At 43.4% G+C, this 19501-nt stretch overlaps 1 protein-coding gene across 2 annotated transcripts in view; it reads right to left on the bottom strand.

Moving 5' to 3' along the window:
• flt1 (fms related receptor tyrosine kinase 1) overlaps nt 1-19501 on the bottom strand; it is a 34943-nt gene that overhangs the window by 9165 nt on the left and 6277 nt on the right. The window contains exons 4-15 of one of the 2 annotated variants that reach the window (XM_069667228.1): nt 18834-18958; nt 14397-14562; nt 14128-14264; nt 13681-13852; nt 13428-13545; nt 12910-13079; nt 12646-12793; nt 5954-6077; nt 5289-5397; nt 3406-3714; nt 497-643; nt 291-422 (exon numbers count right to left, since the gene is read on the bottom strand). In XM_069667228.1, coding sequence (XP_069523329.1) covers nt 291-422; nt 497-643; nt 3406-3714; nt 5289-5397; nt 5954-6077; nt 12646-12793; nt 12910-13079; nt 13428-13545; nt 13681-13852; nt 14128-14264; nt 14397-14562; nt 18834-18958 — 1857 coding nt within the window. Of the gene's footprint in view, nt 1-290; nt 423-496; nt 644-3405; nt 3715-5288; nt 5398-5953; nt 6078-8556; nt 10080-12645; nt 12794-12909; nt 13080-13427; nt 13546-13680; nt 13853-14127; nt 14265-14396; nt 14563-18833; nt 18959-19501 lie in introns of those variants that run through there. The other variant, XM_069667229.1, reaches the window with a different exon arrangement.

Raw genomic sequence — 19501 nt, 5'->3', positions numbered from 1 at the left:
AACAGAGTAAAAAGGCGGCGTGTGTGTCCCTCATTGTGATTACGTAAGGACGTTCTTTGATCAGTGTTTACTCAGAAATGGAACAACACATCATCTTCCATTAATAGAACTGACACACAGCCTTTACTGTAAACACTGCATCCATAAAAACAAAACTGAACTATATGTCTGGGCATCCAGGCGATGCATCTTTATACAGAGCTGGGAACAATGGACATTCAGACATGCCCTTATATGGAAGAGCCCCATCTTTAAGAAAAATGCTTGAAAAATACTACTTGTTTCCTTACCGTTGACCCATATATGGGCAGAGCTCTCTGCAGACCCCCTCTCATTGGTGGCCTGGCACGTATACAGGCCCTGGTCCTCCTTTGTGATGCGATCAATATGGAGCGTCCCATCTTCTGGTGATATAACGATCCCTAAACATGGGGGCACACATTCTTAGACACCGGAGTGAAGCTAAAGCTGAAGTTTGCAAGTTTAGTGTTTTTACCTGATCCCTGAGACAGAGCACGTTCATCCTTGTACCATGTGATGGTCGGAGGCGGGACACCCTCAGAGGGACAGCTCAGTATCACCGAGCTGCTGACATTGACAGTACAATCTGTCAAGTTATCAAGCAGCACCGGAGGCTCCAAAACTGACAGAAGAAACACACACAGCATGAATGTGATGAGTCAAATCTGCTGCATTTCAGAGGAAAATAGTTCCATCTTTACTCCGCTTCTTTTATCTGTCGGCTAAGTTACTTTGTTAGCTTAAAAGACACTTTATTTCATCTATATGCTAAACAGCAGAATATAAAGTGGTGAAAACTTTTTCTACTTTAAAAATACAATTTACACATCAGTGACTATCTAATTGATTAAATTCTGCGTGATTAGCACTTAAATAACATTTTTGGCCACTAGGGGGCAGTGGAAACAAGAGATAGGCACGGGTATTTGAATATTCAATTAAAATAAAATACTGTTCATTTAACTTGTCATTTAAAATATGTCAAAAGTAGAATAAAGAAAAAACAGCAGTGTAATTTAATTAGCCTAATTAGTTAAATCTCCAGACACGCCATCAGGGTCGGACAGGATCACATGGCTGTACTCTCCAGTGTGTGCGTAATGGACACTGGACAGTGTGTTAATATCTGCGGGCACGATTGTCAGAGCCAGAGTGTTGTGTTTGAGGTTTATAATAAATTGAGCAGGAATCTCTCTGAGGTGAAGCAGGCGTGTGTGGAGGCAGCGGTGAGCGTGTCCTCGTCTTCTGGCATCACCAGATTGGCACCAAACCGAAAGCAGTATTGTGATGTGAGGAGACGAGGGAATCAAAAGCTCGTCGTCTCTCTGTCTCATAAACAACTTCATTTCATTGGTCAGCAAATACACTGATATGTCCTTATGAGGAAGAGCGCTATTGTGTGTCCCCGTGCGCATTGTGATCTTACTAATGCGCCCTTTAAATAGCAGAGACAGACTGCATCGGGTGACAAATAGCACTGTACACCACGGTGCTTTGGGCCGCATGTAGGCTGAGATAGGGCCCTATTGCTGGGGTGGCTGCAACCTCTGCCCCTGTGGTTGGTCCGCTACAGAGAGTTTTTTTGTAGTAAGGTTAACCGGATATCTGATTTTTTTCTATAGAATATTCGAATATTGACATGCCTTCAAATGCCCATCCCTAGTAGAAACAAGCTGTAAACTTGACACTAATCTGTTGTCACTCTGAAATAGCTAAATTGTTAGCAAGCTATTGTTTATACATTATATGCATTCAGCAAACAAAGAGCAACATTAGCATTTACTGTATCTAGAGTCGTGTTTCTTGAAAACTGAAAGTCCAATATTCACACTTCTTTATGCTCTGTTTTGGGAGAGTTTTTATCCTTTCCACCACTTTGTTCACAAGTTAGATGCGAGCTGTCTTTGTCTGCAGTTTGCTACGAGGCAGACCGTGTCTGGTAGGATGTTTGGATTTTTTTCGCTGGAAGAATTTGCCTGCTTCAGCTGAAAATGAGAGCAATGAGAGTGAATTGAAACTGAAACTGAAAGGTAAGGAGTGGGCCGGAAAATAAATACGCTTAAAGTGCTCTGGGGAACAGAGATAGGCGTTGGTTTGTCACCATGACTGACCCCTCGTTACATAAAGAAAATGTTGCCAGCTTTAAATTACATTTTTCGTTACTTAAATTCAAACTTTGAATACAGCAATTTTACTTACAACTAAATATATTTCACACTGCGGTGTTTCTGCTTTAATAATTCTTCCACTGAAAATCACCTAAAACGAATGAGCGTCACGAGTGTCCGAGCACAGCTGCAGTTATTTTTAGACGGAAACACTTTTGGGATGAAGTGAAACCAGTGCTATTTTTTCCCACACTTTTCTGGACCAGTGCCACTTTAGGACAATAATTGTGCACTAGTAGTGACACATTTTTCCATGAGAGTGGCCTTGGCTTCAACCTGTGAGTCAGCTGACGTGTGCGTTCTCTTGGGTCTCACCCTGAAATACCCCTGAATACAAACTCTATTAAGAAAACACAATGTAGTATTTCATCATGCGGGCTGTTACAGGCCCATGAGTGTACACAATGGGGTGAATGTAGTTTTTTTCGTTTCCCTCTCGTGCACTTTTATTTAAGTACAATACTCACACTATAATTAGAACAGGTGACTCCTCAATCTGTGACTCTTTCTGACCACATGTTTAATTTTCTCCCTCTTTCTCTCTAATAATTCCCTTGTGGGGGTCCCGAGAGAGGAAGATGACGTGTTGAGCCCTGATTGTATAGCGAACAGCAGTAAAAGACATGAAGAAAAGTCACTTAACTAAGGCGACTGATTGTTGTTTCCCCTATCTTCCTCCTGGACAACAATTGATGATTGTCCGCGGGGGCCGGGGCCTGACAGTGTCTGATTGGCTGATTGTTCCTCCGGCCCTGTGTGGGGGCCTGTAAATGTGGCATTGTGGGAAGTGCCATTGTGCGCTCTTCCTCCAGACAAGGGCTCATTCCCACGTGAAAGAGGTGCTGAGCTGGAGCGCAAGAGCAAAGGCAGGGTGGGGCCCCAGGAAGTCGGAGGGGACCCAATTCCCAAGAAGCAGAACTCTGTGAGAGCGTGTGGCTGTTTGTTTGTTTGTATGTATGTGCAACACATGAGCACAGGAAACACGGGGAGGCTGTGAGCTTTCAATGGAGTGACAGCTGAACTACTCAATCTGTGTTTGAAATTTAGGAAACAGATTTTCAGCTACAATTTGAGGCCCTGAAAAAGACTCACATGGGGCCCTGCAACAATAAATATCCTCAATCTATGGTGCGTTCGAAGGCCCCTGGATAATTTAACACATGAGGACAGTTTTGAAAATGATAAATAGAGGAGAAGAGGAGATGCAACTACTCACTTGTGACCACCACCTGTGCATCCAGGTGTGTGTCCTGTCCGGTGATGATGTGGCGGGCGGAGCACCTGTAGGCTCCGGAGTCTCTGGCCGTCAGGTTTTTCAGCAGCAGGTCCAGAGTTATGGAGAACTCCCCCGATGTGAGCTGCTGACCGCTCAGAGCCCGGCTGCAGGATGGGACGTCCTCTGTGTCGTTCACTCGCTGCCATGACAACGCTGTGTACAGGTACTTGTTGGCCGCACAGGTGAGGTGGAGGTCTCCGCCCTCTCTAGGCTCCTCCCTCTGGCTCACAGTGAAGCCTCCTGGGACGTCTAATGGAATCAGAGAGGAAACGTAAACACAACAGACCTCCTGTTTGATGAATTAGCCCGCTCAGTTTCTTGGCATGCAAATGTGGACCCTGTCTGGTGCCTGAAACCAGGACAGCTGATTGGACTAATCCTCCTTTTTTTGAACATGGACCACAATGCTGAATGGCTATTGTGGGTAAAAGCAGCGAGTGGAATACAGTGAAAAGGCTTTTTATTTACTTTAGCCATTTGAAACTTCCCGTGGAAACGGCTCGAGAGTTTCCTGATGGCAGATAGTGTTTATCTTTCCCGAACACCCCAAGGCCTCCCGAAATAAAGCGGACCTGCCAGTCCAAGGAAGTGCGCTGCACGGGGAAGTGGAACGATAAGAGCCCCAGGTTCCTGTTTCGCTCTTGCTCATACACTAAGAGCACATACACACCTTTGCACACACAAAAACAAATGGACACAAAAACCTGTACACCTGGAAACAAATATAACCTCACATCACACACTGAACTGCAGGATGTACCTGACGCATGCATGCTAACTTTGTCTACATTCATGTGACAGAATTACATGAATGTGCATTTTGTGTCATTTGAGTCATTGTGCTTGGTACTATTTTTCCTATGAAAATGCAATCAAAATTTCTTCAACACAAACAAACTGAGGAACTTTGACATGAAAGGAACTTTTGTCTGGAAATCGGTAGTATTTCACTCTAGCGTCGCTGGGCCGTTCTTTTCAGAGGAAGGGGTGCAATGCATGCTGGGTGTTGTAGGAATGTAGAATGGACGAAACCACGAGCTGTTTGTACAAATTTCTCCACAGTTATGGCGCCAATTTCAAATATTATTGCTTCTATTGATTACAGAGAACACCAGCTTTGACTGACAGTGGCTTTATCCAGGGGTGAATTCCTCCTTTAAGCTTAGCCAGAGTTTAATCTTATAAATGCCATCAAAGTTTAATTTAGTCAGACCAAAAGGAAACACATTTGTCTGTGAAGTAGTAAGTGTATGAGCATGTGTTTACTGGTGTGAAATCAAATCATAAGAATGATTAATGTCATGATAATCAAACCAGTCAGTACCACAGGGTCGCTTGGGTTTTATGTCTGATCGGATTGCTTCAGTCTAACATCAAAATGTGTTGGTTCCATTTTAGCGTAGTCCTTTACAGGGTTTCAGGGTAATGAAGAAAATAATTTAAAACAATTTCATTGACTAAAACTCAACTGGTTAAACAGTAAAATAGTCAATAGTCTGCAGTCAACATTCTGGATAAAGTATCAGTCAAAAAGTTGCCAAGCTAACGATGACAAAGCATCAAGCGGATCAGCTGATATAGGCGTAGTTTCATTCAGGAGGTGGGCGTAAAGTGAGTAAAACAGAGAACAGGCGTGAGACAGAAACTAGTTATTTAAAATACAAAAGAAGATCTGGGAGAGGAAAGGAGGAGGAAGGACGAACTTTAAATAGATCGATTTACTGTAATTTCTTAATTAAGCTTTGAAAAAAATTCCCAGACGTGGAGGAGAAGTTACCACTCCCATAAATGGTGCATGTGAGGAGATGATTCATCTTGATCACCTGTGACGTAGAAGTGGACATCGAGCTGGTCCGTGCCTGCTGAGTTGTAGGCGACGCAGCGATACACTCCAGACACAAAGGCCTCTGCCACAGTCAGGACGCCGACCGTCTATGGAAACCACAAACATCCTCATTAACAAAGCGGCTCTTTGCACACCATGAAAAACAGCAACACACGCACACACATATTGAAACACACATGTAGGGTTCAGACTCGTTACCTCTGCCACTGATGGCAGGAATCACAGTTTCCATTGGCCCACTGAGCAGACAATAGGGTCTCTGAGCCGGACCTCCTACCCACTTCCAGCACAGTGGGCAGCTCAACATGCAAGCTGTCGATAAGTGTTAATAAAGGTGTGTGCCTGTGAATGTGTGTGTGGAACACGGGAAGCAGTAAAGTGCAGTTTCCCTAATGTCTGTTCTAAATATTTATACAGATTGGTGCATTTGAGGTCAAATTTTAACAAAAATCTGGTCCTAACTACAATTAAAATGTACCTGCAGGACCGACTGTAGTTGTTGTACCTTTAAAAGTTTCCATATCAGAATGATTTTTTATTTTTTAACCTATTTTTTAAAAGTGCAGGGTAACCTTTAATCTAAATTATAATGCATCTTGGCTCTTCTGCCGATCATAGTGTGTATTTCAGTGCTTCACCTACCTTTTTCTTCCCCTGAAGCACTTCCTGTCTGTGCGTAACACTCAGGATGTGGTTGCTTGTGGACTTGGCGGGGACTCTCTCTGTCACAGGGCTCCATAGCGAAGAGGACGTTGGACACACACACCTTGAAGAAGAAGGAGGAGGTGGAGAGCTCAGCTGTGTTGACACAAGTAATTTTATGCTGACCCCAGGTGTGTGTGTGTGTGTGTGTATGTGTTTTTCTCAGCTGTGCTCAACAGGGGGAAGACCAGAACATCAAGAAAACTCCTTGATCATCGCTGCTTGATACTATCTTCACCTACATCATCATCATCTACAGCATCACATCCTCTTACCCTGTCCTGCAGGCTGACAATAGAGGATCTTTGGTGTGCTTTGTAATACTAGATTGTTCCTCCATGGAGGATGCAGAGGTGGTATTGTCATCCCGTGAATCAGCTTCCTTCCATTCTTAACAAATCATCCCACATTTCCAGGACAAGAGTTCCTGTCCCTAAATCCATAGATTACATACAAGCGGAGCTGTGGGAACTGGACGTTGTGCAAGCTGCTTTGTGGTTTGTTTATGAACAATTCCTTATGGTGAAAACTCTGGGAAGCTGGGAAGGGGCCTCAAAACACACAATACCTGATCAATAAATTTAATAGTGAAAATATCCTTTCAATATTTTATCATGTCTCATAACATTTCTATTTAAGCAATGATGAAATATGCAGCTGTATTTGAATTAAACGTCATCACTTGTTTGATTCATTGTTGTGGCACCACAAACATTTCTATTTTAGCAGATTTTACTCTGACATTTAAAAAAAAATTCAATATACAAAGAGCCTTTAAACAATTAATTACTTTTAAAATGTTTCCAATTATTATTACGTTTTTGATCATGTGCCCTCAGTGTGTCCATAAACTCTGCATGAACATAATGCTTAATTAATTGCTTGTTTTGTCCACTCAACAGTCCAAAACCCAAAGATATTCAATTTACAATTAACATACACCAGTAAAACCTCACCCTAGAGAAGCTTGAAACAGAATTTCTAAATTGTTTATTAAAACTGCTAGCGATTATTTTCTGCTGTTTAACTAGTTTAATCATAACCTAGCTACTTTCTTAATTTACTACTTACGTCGGAAAAAGATAATTAGAAAATACTTGCCATTTGGTTAAGAAGTGATATGAAGAGTTAAACATTTATGCGATACACTTCTTGTCGACAGCTGGCTACATGAGAATATTTGATAGCATGTCTGTACTGACTTATATTTAGCTAAGGTAAACATATAGCTGGCAGCAAGTTAGCTAGCTTAGCCGTTTACCAGTAGCGTCCCAGCTAGCTACAAGTCAGAATTCAGAAAGTTACTGCACTTAGCAAAAAATATCGTCACAATAAACCATAACTTGTCGTTTTTACTTAGTTAAATTTAATAAACATGTTTTAATATGTTAATTGCTGATCTTTGGATGATTTAGATATCTTTTAATTTGCCTGTTTCCCCTCTAATTCTAGTCTGTATGGTAAGATAACAGTCTCCAGGTTGAATATAGTTATGAATTATATCCAAGCTCTAGCTTTACAATTAATAGTCAAGTAAGAGAGTTATAGATCCTCTGTTCTGCAACCCTCAGTATGAATGCAGTATTAGCTTGAAGGAATTATTATTAAAAAGTTGCAAAATAAAGATGTGTTTTTCTTTGTTAATTTTTGAGGCACAATACACATAAAATTGTGTAATGGTGCTGAAAATGACTACTACAAATTACTACTAATTACTATTACTTTATTGCTAAAGGCTACATTTCATATGTTATTTTCTTTAACCTGTACACACCCGATTATATAATTGGTCTATTATTGGTATCTTTACATCTATCTATCATGAAGACAGGACTTTATTATTTAGACGTAAACCACCATCTTTATTGTAAACTGTCATTTCCCCTCTGTCCATTGATCCTTTGCGTGTTTATAGATGTGTCACTGCCCCTCTCCGCTCCCTGTCTCTGTCTGTATCCTTGTCGTCATCCTTTTCTGTCTGTCCTGAGCTCCTCCCTGAGTTTGGTTCCGTCTTTGCTCCCTGATTGCTCTTCCTTTTGGCATCTAGTGCGGGACTGCACAAATGACCCACCCTGTGCATGACACTACAGGCCTGACACACAAATCCACAGTCACAAACAAACACACACACACACACACACACACACACACTCATCTTACAGGCACAGATGATTCCAGCGAACACTCCCACGCTTCCCAGGAAAAAACTTCCCCACTCACTGGTACAGCTGCACTTGTACACAAAAATAGGATTAGTTAGATGGATGTGAGGACATAAACAGAGTTAGAAACAGAAAACGAACACACTTGCATACACATTCACACAGCCACATTCGCACAGTGTGTGCCTGCCAACAGGGTGAGCAGCAGCCGCCTGGAAATATGAATGAACTGTGCGGTTGTGTATCAGTGGGGGTCATCTCCTGCCTTTTCTTCCTGTCCTGTTTCGCTGCCTAAAATACACTTTTTACCGCTGTCCCTGTCTGTTCCTGTCTCAGCCCCGAAATAACCACAGAGCCGTATAAACCAAACACAAGCGTACACAAATATAAGCAAAGTTTAATGCAAAAACACAAACAACGGATATAACACTTCAATACATCTTAACAGAGTCATACAAAGTTGGCAAATATTGTCATTCGTCATATGTAAGTTAGTCGTATAAAATTATTAAATATTAGATTCATATATTACTCATAGAACATCTGTATACAGGGAATAAATCACATTGGGAGACACCCGTAAAATGGGACACACACACATTCACTGACACACGAGCACGAGTACGCACATTCACACACAGAAATGGACTTTGCTTTTTACACTTAAGGCACTCGTTCTCTTTAAATGGCTTGTTGTATCACGCATACATGAGATTGTAATCAAAGACAACAGGGCTGTTATACTGACATCATGACAAACAGAAGACATATTGACATGGGATGACACTTGACATAATATGAGAGAGGGAAGTCATAGTCTCTGGTCCGTGCAGACTTCCTACATGGTAGGCGTCTGCTGACCGTCAGTCTTTTAATAGAGAACTGTAGGCATCCCATAGTGAACAACACAAAGCTCGTCCTCTCTCCTGTTTCGCCCGTCCAAGGTGAGCACATTTGACCCTCTACCAGCGGCTAAAAATCGGAACAGAAACTCACAGCTTTTGTGGATGTCAGACTCAGATCAGGGCTTGGGACAGGCACGGTTCATGCACCCATTATAGTACCACTCTAGGACACAAAAAACAAGCAAAGCAGCTCCAGAAATGTGGCAGGTGGATGGATGGAATTGCACTTCTTCTGGCTCAAAATGTCTCTGTAATGTAAGAAGCGTAAAACTACATGATGGCTGGGTGCAAGGGGAACACTTGAATTGGGAAAATGAAGGAAATAAATAAATAATGAGTAAAGCAGGTGCCCTTATATCGTTAGTGATGTGGCTTATTTTCCTCTATGTTCCTGTGTTTCCTGGTTTTCACTGCTCAGCAGTGCTACAAGTCACTTTCCTCACTTTCCACATCAGTTTAGCAAGCGCAGGATCGTCATATAAGATCGCTGGTAATGTCACTGAGGGTTCTGGCTGCTGTCGAGAAGCACTGATGAGTATTTGGAGGCCATGAGGATTTGTTCCTCTGTAGAGGTGGAGGATGCTGGGTTGGGGTGGAGGGCAGAGCTGGTGAGGGAAGGGGTCGGAGAGGTATGTGTGGGGGGCAGCAAAGTTGGGGGAAGGGGTGTGTAGGGATGGGGTGGGAAGGGCTCTCAAGAATAGATCAAGCTCTTGAGGAAGCGGACTGTGCCACGTTTGAAGACGAAGGGACAATCACGCTGCTGGGAAGCGTCTCGCGTCGGAGAGGAAGCCAAACAACGAGAGGAAAAGCGCTCTGATTTTCACACAGGAAGCCCAGTGCGCCTCCTGCCCGGGCCAGATAAGAGCGCTGTGGTTCCCAGGGCCAGACCCAAGAGCGGGCCCAGGACCCAGGCGCGAGGCCCCCCATCAGCCTGGCCCAACCTGGTCAACTGTCCCTGGGCCTCCTCCGGCGCGGCGTCAGGCTTGTGGTGCAGCAGGGCTGCAAAGAACAAGGGCCTAGTGAGGATCCAGTGATATACTGGTCTACAGAAACACACTGAGTACAGACACTGAAGCAGAACCAGAACAGAGCTTTACAGAGGAGCCAAACGTAATCTGCTGAGACATTATGGTGCAATTATACTTTTATTCTTCATGTTTAAAAGCTGCAGCTTCATTTTCTTTTTTTTTCATTTTCAAGTCTTTAATGCTAATTTGTATTATTTTCAACTGTATGAGTAACTGCCTTTTTGTTTCATGCTTGGTTTCTCTCATGCCAAATTGTGTGGGTAATTTCCTACAAATTTCACATTGACTTTGATTTTAAATTTAACTTAGGACTCATTCAGAATCAAAACTTCAATTGAAATCTAAAAATGCAGCTCTGACTCACCAAACGGATGTTTAAAAAAAAATGGCACATTTCATCCCAAGAGCAGATTGCATGTGACTCTTATCATGAAGAAACAAAAACATGTTGACTCTCATACACACCGTACGTCTACAATATTTTGGTACAACAGAAGAAAAATGAGAAAATCTAAATATATCGTTGACAGATTTTCCAGGCAAAGACATTTCTGCAGGATGAAGAGTTACAGCACTCTACATGGGTTCAGCCTAACCATAAATTTGAGATATGTCTCAGCTGGTCTCTAAGATGTTCATGTACATTATTTAAATTGCATTTGGCAGAGAGAGGCGGTTGGAACCACACTATAGTAACCTCGGCATGGCGCCATGTAAGAGCGCCGGGGTCAAGGGTCAAGCACACTGATGATGTCAGTGCGTCTCAGAGGGGGAATCGAGCATGGGCGGCTGCTGTGGTGCTCTCAGGTAATACTTAACCTTTCTGACTTGGTCATAAGCAACACAATAAGTGTCTGACCTCCGAGAACAACTCAATCAATGTTCCTGCCAAGTGCCTGCTCGACGATCGTGCGTGTAAGCGTGCGTGTGTTCTAAATGGACTGTCCCTCGGCATCGCTGGGCTGGGCCATTTCTCATGAGAACTTTATATATAGAGTTTGTGTCAGATATAAGAAAAAGCATCACAGGATGCGGCGTGCAATCACAATAATAAACAGGCCTCTCACCCCGCGTCCTGCACAGGAAATTCATTAAATCATAGCGTTTGATTTGGAAACCAACAAATCGTGACTGAGAGCACGGAACTGGCTTCTATTGAAGTGTGTTTTTTTCTCTGTCCTTTCAAGTCTGAGATACACTGTGTACTGTGTCTGTGAATGTACCACGCACGCACACACACACACGCACAATGACACAGAGGCATTTGTATGCACTTAAACAAACATATGTTAAAGGACACATGGACAAACTGAACAGACATATGGGGAAAGAGTTGCACAAGCAAGCAAACACATCAACACAGACATGATGAGCACACACGCGCACACACACACACACACACACACACAAATAAACACACACACATTTTCACACATTCCCGCACATGAAAGGCCCCCAAAGGCATCTGTTCTGGTTACAAGAAGGAAACGTTGTCTGAACACATGCTGAAATAGACAAAACATGTCTCGTTTTTCACAATCACACACACACACACACACACACACACACACTTACAAATACATAACACAAAAAAAATACAGTCTTGTGTTTTTACTGTATGTGGTTGTAACATTAATACAATAATGTTATTTTTAGCAGCCAAATGTATAGAAAAATAAACAAAGTTAAATTTTTGATGTGTCAAATTAATAACAAATAATAAAGAGAGCTCTTTGTTGCTTTAGATCTATAATTTGCCTGATTTGAGTTTCCTGACAAAGTTTGTGCTTTTTGGGAAACTGTAGATTTTGTAGAATCCAAGATGCTGAGCAACTTTGAAAGTCATTTTCTACGGTGGCCGACAAGGCTCAAAAGATTCCCATTAGAACAAACGGGCTTCAAATTCAAAGAAATGATGATCATTCAAATACAACTGAGGAAGGCCCCTATCAGACAGAACGCGCTTTGCAGGCTGTAAAATGCCTACAGTTAAAAACAGTAGCTTGCTGCGCCTTTTTTTTTCTGTTGTTAAGGCAATCGCCAAATTTAGTAAACTGACAGAAGGCCCGCCTCTCCATTCATGCGACTGGACAATGGAAAAAACGTCAAAGATGTCAGGCGCTTTTCTGCTTTGAGTTGAAGTTTTATCACCTCGAAACGCTCAGTGTTTCCTCAAAAACGCAAGGCGCACAGAGCACAAAAACGCGAGGCGCTCAGCAACGCAAAACCAGCGCACAAACAGCATCCCTCTCACTGAAAACAACTACAAAAAAGCTGCTTAAACGCGTTCTGTCTGATCGGGCCCGAAACATGCTACAAATGAAAACAGGGCCTCTACAGGCTTTGAGCACTTATGGAGCGTTTTTCTTTTGCATTCTTTTTCCCGGTTTGGATGGATAATGACTCATCATAGTTTATGTATCTTTTGTGCCACTGTGGTGCTTTTACCCTTGTCAGCCACCATACTTTCCTGCTCCTTTTATAGGCAAGGTATCTATGTGCATACGGCACTGCATTCAGACTTTGAGGCTACTTACAGGCCTTTGGACGGGCAGGGATGCCAGAGCCACTGGATGTGTGGAGGAGGGACTCCGTGAGACGTGCAGTGGAGAGCTTGTCTGCTCCCTTGTGGGACTGACCCGGGGTCCTGCAACGAAACCGCTTTCTCCCCTATCTGAGGACTCACTGACCACACACACACACACACACACACACAGATACAAGAACATAGTTTATGAGTTGGAGTCAAATACAGAGCCAAAGGGGATTAATGGATGATGACTTTAACCAGGGTTACTCACCATTGACCACGAGTGTGAGTGTGAGATTCTGGTACAGTCCGTGTTCCTGGATTCGTACCAGGACGGTGTACTTCCCAGCATCCTCCTCTGCTACATCCCGGATCACGAGGGAACTCCCATTCATGTGGTATCTTGAGCATTGCTCTGCTGCAACCATACCATCCTTCAGCCTGCCAAAATAAAAGACCTCTGAGCAAAGTGTCGGAAAGAAGTCCGGCCAATTAAAAATACATTTCTTCCTTCAGCCTGAGTTTTGAGAAGGAATTATAAAGTGAAAGAATTATTTGGATCATTTTCACAACTCAATCATTTTCATAACTCATAGCTCATCATAACTCAACTGAGCAAACTTTGGTTGCTAACACAAACATTGCCTTGCATTTCTAAGGAAATGGAGATGAGGAAGTTTGCCAGTGATTAATAGAGATAAAAAAAGACTTGGAGGCAAAAACAGGGTGGAGAAAACAAAAGACAAAAGGCTTTGAGGTGTGATTTCAGGGATCAAAGTGTTCTCTTACCAGATGACTTCAGGGGCAGGGAACGCTCGTAGTTTGGGGGTGATTTTGTACGATTTCTGTCCTGCCTGTGCCTCCATCACAGACCCATGCCTGGGCTTCAGGCGAATAAACGGATGGTCTGATATCGAGGAAACACATGCACATATTATTTTTACACGAAGAAAGCAAAGGAAAAAGTTTCATCATGGTTTTAGCCATAAATATAAATGAGTAATCTGTCAATGTGTCAGGATGTTAGTTTAGTGATACTCACCATAGACAGTAACAGACACTTTCTGTTGTTTAGTTTTGTCTCCACTGGTGACGCGGCACGTGTAGAGGCCTCGGTCTGAACGCTGGAGCTTCGGGATGGTCAGAATATTGTAGAACAACATGTGCGTTCGGTGTTTGAGGAGCCTCTTGGACGTGGAGCCGGTGTTGTTAATCTGAAAGTGGAGAAGTGAGGAAGAGCCGAAAAATTGAAGGCACGGCTTTGAGTCTCCGACTTTTATTTTGAAAAGCTGTGAAAACGACAGCACAGTGCAGAATCGAAACTGTTATGAGGCAGCGGCATCTGTTTCTTAAGTATCAATAAAATAACTGTCTGCTCGCACATTGGCAGAACCCGACAGGGACCTTTACCATCACTCCTGCTTTGTCATCTAAAGCTGTGTTTCTCTGGTTCATACAAAGTCTTCAGAGACTGTAATGTAGGTCTGACCTTTCCAGGGTAGTCCCAGGTGATGTTGACTCTGGTGTTTAACTCCCCGATGGCGGTGCAGTTCAAGACCAGTCTCTCTCCCTTTAGGGCGTGCACAGGTCCACTGCTGTTCAGATACACGTCCATGATGTTACTCACTGTGACGGGAAAGACATACAGGAAGTTAGGAGACAGAGTGGACTGAGTTATTGCATAGAAACCACTCATACACACATTTATGCTCATGTTGGAATTGATTTGTATTTTAAAGGACTTTTTGCCTGGCTGACCTGGTCTGTGTACAAAGTATCCACGTGACTGGCGTTTGACGCCGTCAGCGATCGTCACGCAGTAGAAGAGGCCGATGTAATAATAGGTGGGAGTTTGGATGGTGAAGCCTTGCTTGCTGTTCCAGATAATGTTCCTCCGGTCTGGACTCAGGCTGTGGTTTGGGAACTGTGGGAGAAAATTGGGAGAGGAAGACAACACCCATCAAATGTTTTACTCACTGACCATGAGACAGCCTCACCAACACACTGTCAGCAATCTGAGAAAAACTAAAATCTCTCCTACGTAAGCGCAGAGATTAAAAAACAAAAGTGTGCTCAGATATTGAAACCTAAAAAAAAAGGCTAACAAGGAAGGAACATGGTCATGGGTTACTAGCAAAACACCTGTTCAAAATGTGATAATACACAGGAAGAAACAGTGGTCTCATCTACATTTGATTAACTTGTTTGCACAATTAACTTCTCCTAAGACCTTTTTTTTTACAGCAGACATTTTAACTTGTAATAGTGGGAAAAGCACAGGTGTTATTATAACATTAACGAGGACACTGCTCATCAAAGAGTCTCTGTAAGACATGATAATTGCTGCCTTAAGATGAAACTCATTAGCTGTTGCATATTCAGTCAGTCTTTAACACAATATATTTAGCATTCAAGTGGAGAAGTCAGGGGAACACTACTGCAAGGCAACATGGATGCCAAATTAATGTTACTGCAGACGTCTAGAAGCTACCAAGGCTAACAACAAGATAACAAGCAGGTAACAATTTAGCAAGCTAGCAAGGAGGCAACGTAATGCAGGAGGCAAAAAATGAAGTAAGCTTGCAAGGAGGGAATGTAAAGCAGGAGAGTAACAATTTAACAAGCTGGCGAGAAGGCTAAATTATCCAAGAGGCTCTCGATTACGCAAGTTAGCAAACAGGTAATGTTGTGCTGAAGGCTTACAATTTAGCAAGCTAGCAAGAAGGCAATGTAGTGCAGGAGGCAAAAAAATTAAGTAAGCTAGCAAGGAGGCAATATGATGTAGGAGGCTCACAATTTAGCCAGCTAGCAAGGAGGCAATGTAATGCAGGACGCAAACAGTTAAGCAAGCTAGCTAGCGAGCTAGCAGGTGATGTAATGTTGGAGGCTTACAATTTAGCAAGCTAGCAAGGAGGCAATGTAATGCAGGAGGGTAACAACTTAGCAAGCTAGCAAGCAGGTGATGCAAATGCATAATGACAAGAGGGAAAAGATGAGAAAGGAAGGCATATCAACATTTTATCAGATCATTTGTTTTGTTTAATGAGCGTCTCCAGGGTTTTTCTAGTATTTGGGTCCATCTTTAGTATGATTGAGCTCAAAGAAATCTCCATATCTGGCTTTGGGTTTTGTTTTAAGCTTTTAATGGACTGATCCACATCAGGCTGGGGTAAAATAGTCCCAGCTCCAATTTATAATCTTTGCAATATGGAAACCTTTTATTGTCTAAAAGAAGCCCCTGAAGATGTCGTCTGTATCCTCACAGTGTCGGTGTTATAATCCTATAATCCTGATTCTATAACACTTGTGTAACCTTGTTGTTTTCTTGGAGGCCGCCTCGAGGAAATGTTTACGAGAGTTTCTGTGACATAGTGGAAGCCTCCCACCCACTCTCAAGGGAACAGGTAGACCACAACCACCGTGACACACACTTACAAATACGAACACACACGCACACACTTCCCCCCTACTCCTGCACCCCCAGTGTGAACTCGCTGATATCCCCCCTCCCAGAGTGAGGTGACCCTCTCAGACGCCACTGAGCTCTTCCTCCTCTCTCAGGCCTTTGACGCCCTGGCCCCTGATTAAACGCCCTTAGTGCCCTCGCTGCCCCTCTTTCCCTACTTTTTCCACACCTATACGGGCATGTGAAGATGGAGAAAACAAGGGGAGGAGCAAAGGAGTCCGAGCAGTCAGGATATGAGAAACGTGACTCCAGTCCATCTCCTCGCATCCTGTTACTACAGGATGTGGACATTTGGTTCGGAACCCCGGGGCGACCCTGTCATCCCGGACCTCCTGGTCACTTTCACAGCGAGAGAGCTGAGAGGGAGCTCCTGGGTATTGTTCCTGATGACAAGGGTCATATAAGAGACCCAGGCAAAGTGCAAATTCCTTCCAGGAAAAAAACACTGCAGAGGCTGTGACAGCGAGTGGATTTCTGGTTCAGACCGGCGATGGGAGATGAAGGAAGGGAAAGGAGCTATTTATAGGATAGTTACCTTCATGTTTCCAGGACACAAACACATGTGTGAGTGTTGATGTGCAGCCAGGTCTGTTTAAGGATCAGATTAATAGTTTATGCACTTTCTGTATCCAAAATTCAGACAACTCAAGTTCCTGGAAACTTCTTGTCGCAGCTTGCCTCTTGTTTTTTAGCTGCACTTTCAGCGTCTGATCACCACTGTGGCTCAGTCTGAAATAGTTATAAGATCAAATACCATGAAATACTGTTCGGATTCATGTTCCCCAGAGGATGAACCCATCACTTTTTTTATAACCCCACCAAGAGCTTCACGTTTTGACGGAAACCTCTCGAAACTCGGATGGATTGAAATGAAATGTAGCCCAGACATTCGTCTTCTCCTCAGGATGAATTGAAACTGGCCTAGTCAAAAGTTAAATTTGCACTTTGGGTGCATCTTGAAAAATAGCAACATTTTCATCATACTTTGTTTGCATGATGATAACACTGTAAGCTAGGTCGAACATGGCGTTTTACCTCGCAGAGCTGCCAGCGTTACTGTAGACTCTTATTCCTAAACTCCTTTCCCAATGAATTTAGCGCGTTGATGCAGGTTTTACAGACCCGGGAAGACCCGCTTATAGATGCCGATTATCTCTGTTCTCATTGCCAGAGGAGTACACTCCTGTCTCTTTTCTGCTGCGTCACCGTCTGACGTCACAAACATGCCCGAAACAGGGTTAGTAAAGAGTGAAGATGTTACAGGTCTTTATTGTGTCTAGTGTTCATTCAGTCTGTTTATCAAATGTGGAACGATGTTCGAGTGCTGCTCGGACGGAGACGGGCGGAATTTGTAACTGAGATGACAAGGAGTCACAGAAGTTTCAGACAAAGCATAGCGTCGCGCCAGAAAGGGGGCGGAGATTAACGTGTCGAAACAGGTTTTGTGTTCCCATCAATTCTGATCGGAGCCGAGGCCATAATGACCCAAAAAGAATAATTTGGCCCGGGTCTGAATGCTGACTGTAAGCCGGGTGTTAGCGGGTTTTTTGACCAGTGGGAAAAAGGCTTTATTTCTTCAAAAGGAAACTAACATGTTACACATTAATGTCACTAGTCAGGTGCTATTTAGCCTCTGAAAACAGCCGTGTGCGCTTTTTGGCTCTGGAGGAGATTTGTCAAGTCTGAAAAAAATACTCCCCAAACCGGTCAAATTTGTAAGAGCGTGTGGTACAAGGTGTTTTTAAAGACATGGACAGTTACGAGGCAGAGCGAGTCCCACAAAGCTGCTTTTGAGATGTATGATGGGAGGTCCAGGACTTTAAACCATACAAAGGGGAAAAGCCAGAGAATCTCTCCCACTAATCCTGACATCAAACCTAATTAAAATTAAATTGTTGGAGTGTCCCTTTAATACACTCTAATTCTGCCTTCATGTTTTGTACTTCTGATGTACATACGCTTATATGTTTCACAACTACTCTATTGTAGTTAAACTCCATCAAGCTTCCTACAGTGACGCACGAGCCGTCACATTAACGAGCAGCGTTTGATCTGCCGGGGCCAACAGTAGCTCCCTCTGCTTCCTCCACCAGGCTAACCAGCTGTTTAAAACATCACTGCGGGGAAGTGGGCAGCCAGTATTCCTACTACAAGAGGTGGAGGGTGAGACGTGGGAAGTGGAGCTGGACAGGGGCCAAAGGGGCACTCCAGACCCCATGTCCTGTCTCCAGAGGTGGAAACAGTGCCAACAGGACTCCGCGGGCGCCGCTCGATCGGAAAAAGTCAGCAATGAAAGGAGGATGAGAGGGATACTTGTAGATTCAAGCAGACAGACCGGGTTGTGTTTCATTCACAGGAACAGACACACGCACACACACACACTCTGAACGCTCCCCTTTGCACTTAGTAACATTGTCCACTGGCTCTCGCACTCAGCACTCAAGCACCAACACTTACAAACACATCCGCACACACTTTCACACATATCCGCAGACAGACGCAAACAAACGGACGCACACGCCACAGCGTTATGGCTGCCAAGATAAAACAATGTGGTGAATGATCTGAAGGGGAGAAACAACGGGATGATGTGTTGCGTGCAGATATGATGGAAAAATCTGGGACGTGTGATGATGTGCAAACAAAGTGGGCAGTGTGAATCGGACAGAGAAACATCCAAACAATCCAAATTTTCACTTCTAATTTCAGTCATTTTTTCCTGCACTCACCTTGACCAGCGTGGCGGTGATATTGGGGTCGGTGACCCTGCAGGGGATGACCAGCGGCTGCCTCTCCTTCATGTACAACACATCTAGGCTCGTACCCGGATGGTCCACAAATGGCTGCTGGCTGTCTGAAACCAAAACACAGCGGTCAGGGACACATATGGTGCTCACAGTAAGCATCTTAAACAGATGCATAGACTGTTTCTGTCTTACAGACACACATCACATATGCCAGAATACATTTGTGTATACGTGTCAGTTCACTGAAATTACAGAAAAGCATGTTTGTACTTCAGGATTCATGTCATAACTGTATTCCTTGTGAAAAACAACGCCAAAGACCTTTTCAGTCTTACAAAGTCTTAAACATGGACTGGAAAAATGAGTCAGTTGAAATGGTTAGATGTCGTGCATCTTCATGTTTAAGAGTTGTCCGTTTCATTTTTTAGTCTTCAGATAAGTGTGCTGGTATTCAGGGCGCCTGTTTAGCTCAGTTGGTAGAGCAGGCGCGCCTTCTACAGAGGCAAAGTCCTCTCCGTGTTGGCCGCGGGTTTGACTCTGACTCATGGCCCTTTTCGTGCATGTCATCCCCCACTCTCTCCTCCCCATATGTCCTGTCTTATCTAATAAAGGCAAAATAATTAAAAATAAAATCTTTAAAAAGAAAGTTT

This window comes from Semicossyphus pulcher, unplaced genomic scaffold (genome assembly GCF_022749685.1).
Source record: "Semicossyphus pulcher isolate SPU_LCO1_2020_fin unplaced genomic scaffold, fSemPul1.0.p SCAF_18, whole genome shotgun sequence".
Taxonomy (NCBI): Eukaryota; Metazoa; Chordata; class Actinopteri; order Labriformes; family Labridae; genus Semicossyphus; species Semicossyphus pulcher.
The sequence above is the reverse complement of the archived record's forward strand: the minus strand, read 5'-3'. Positions and strand labels throughout refer to the sequence as shown.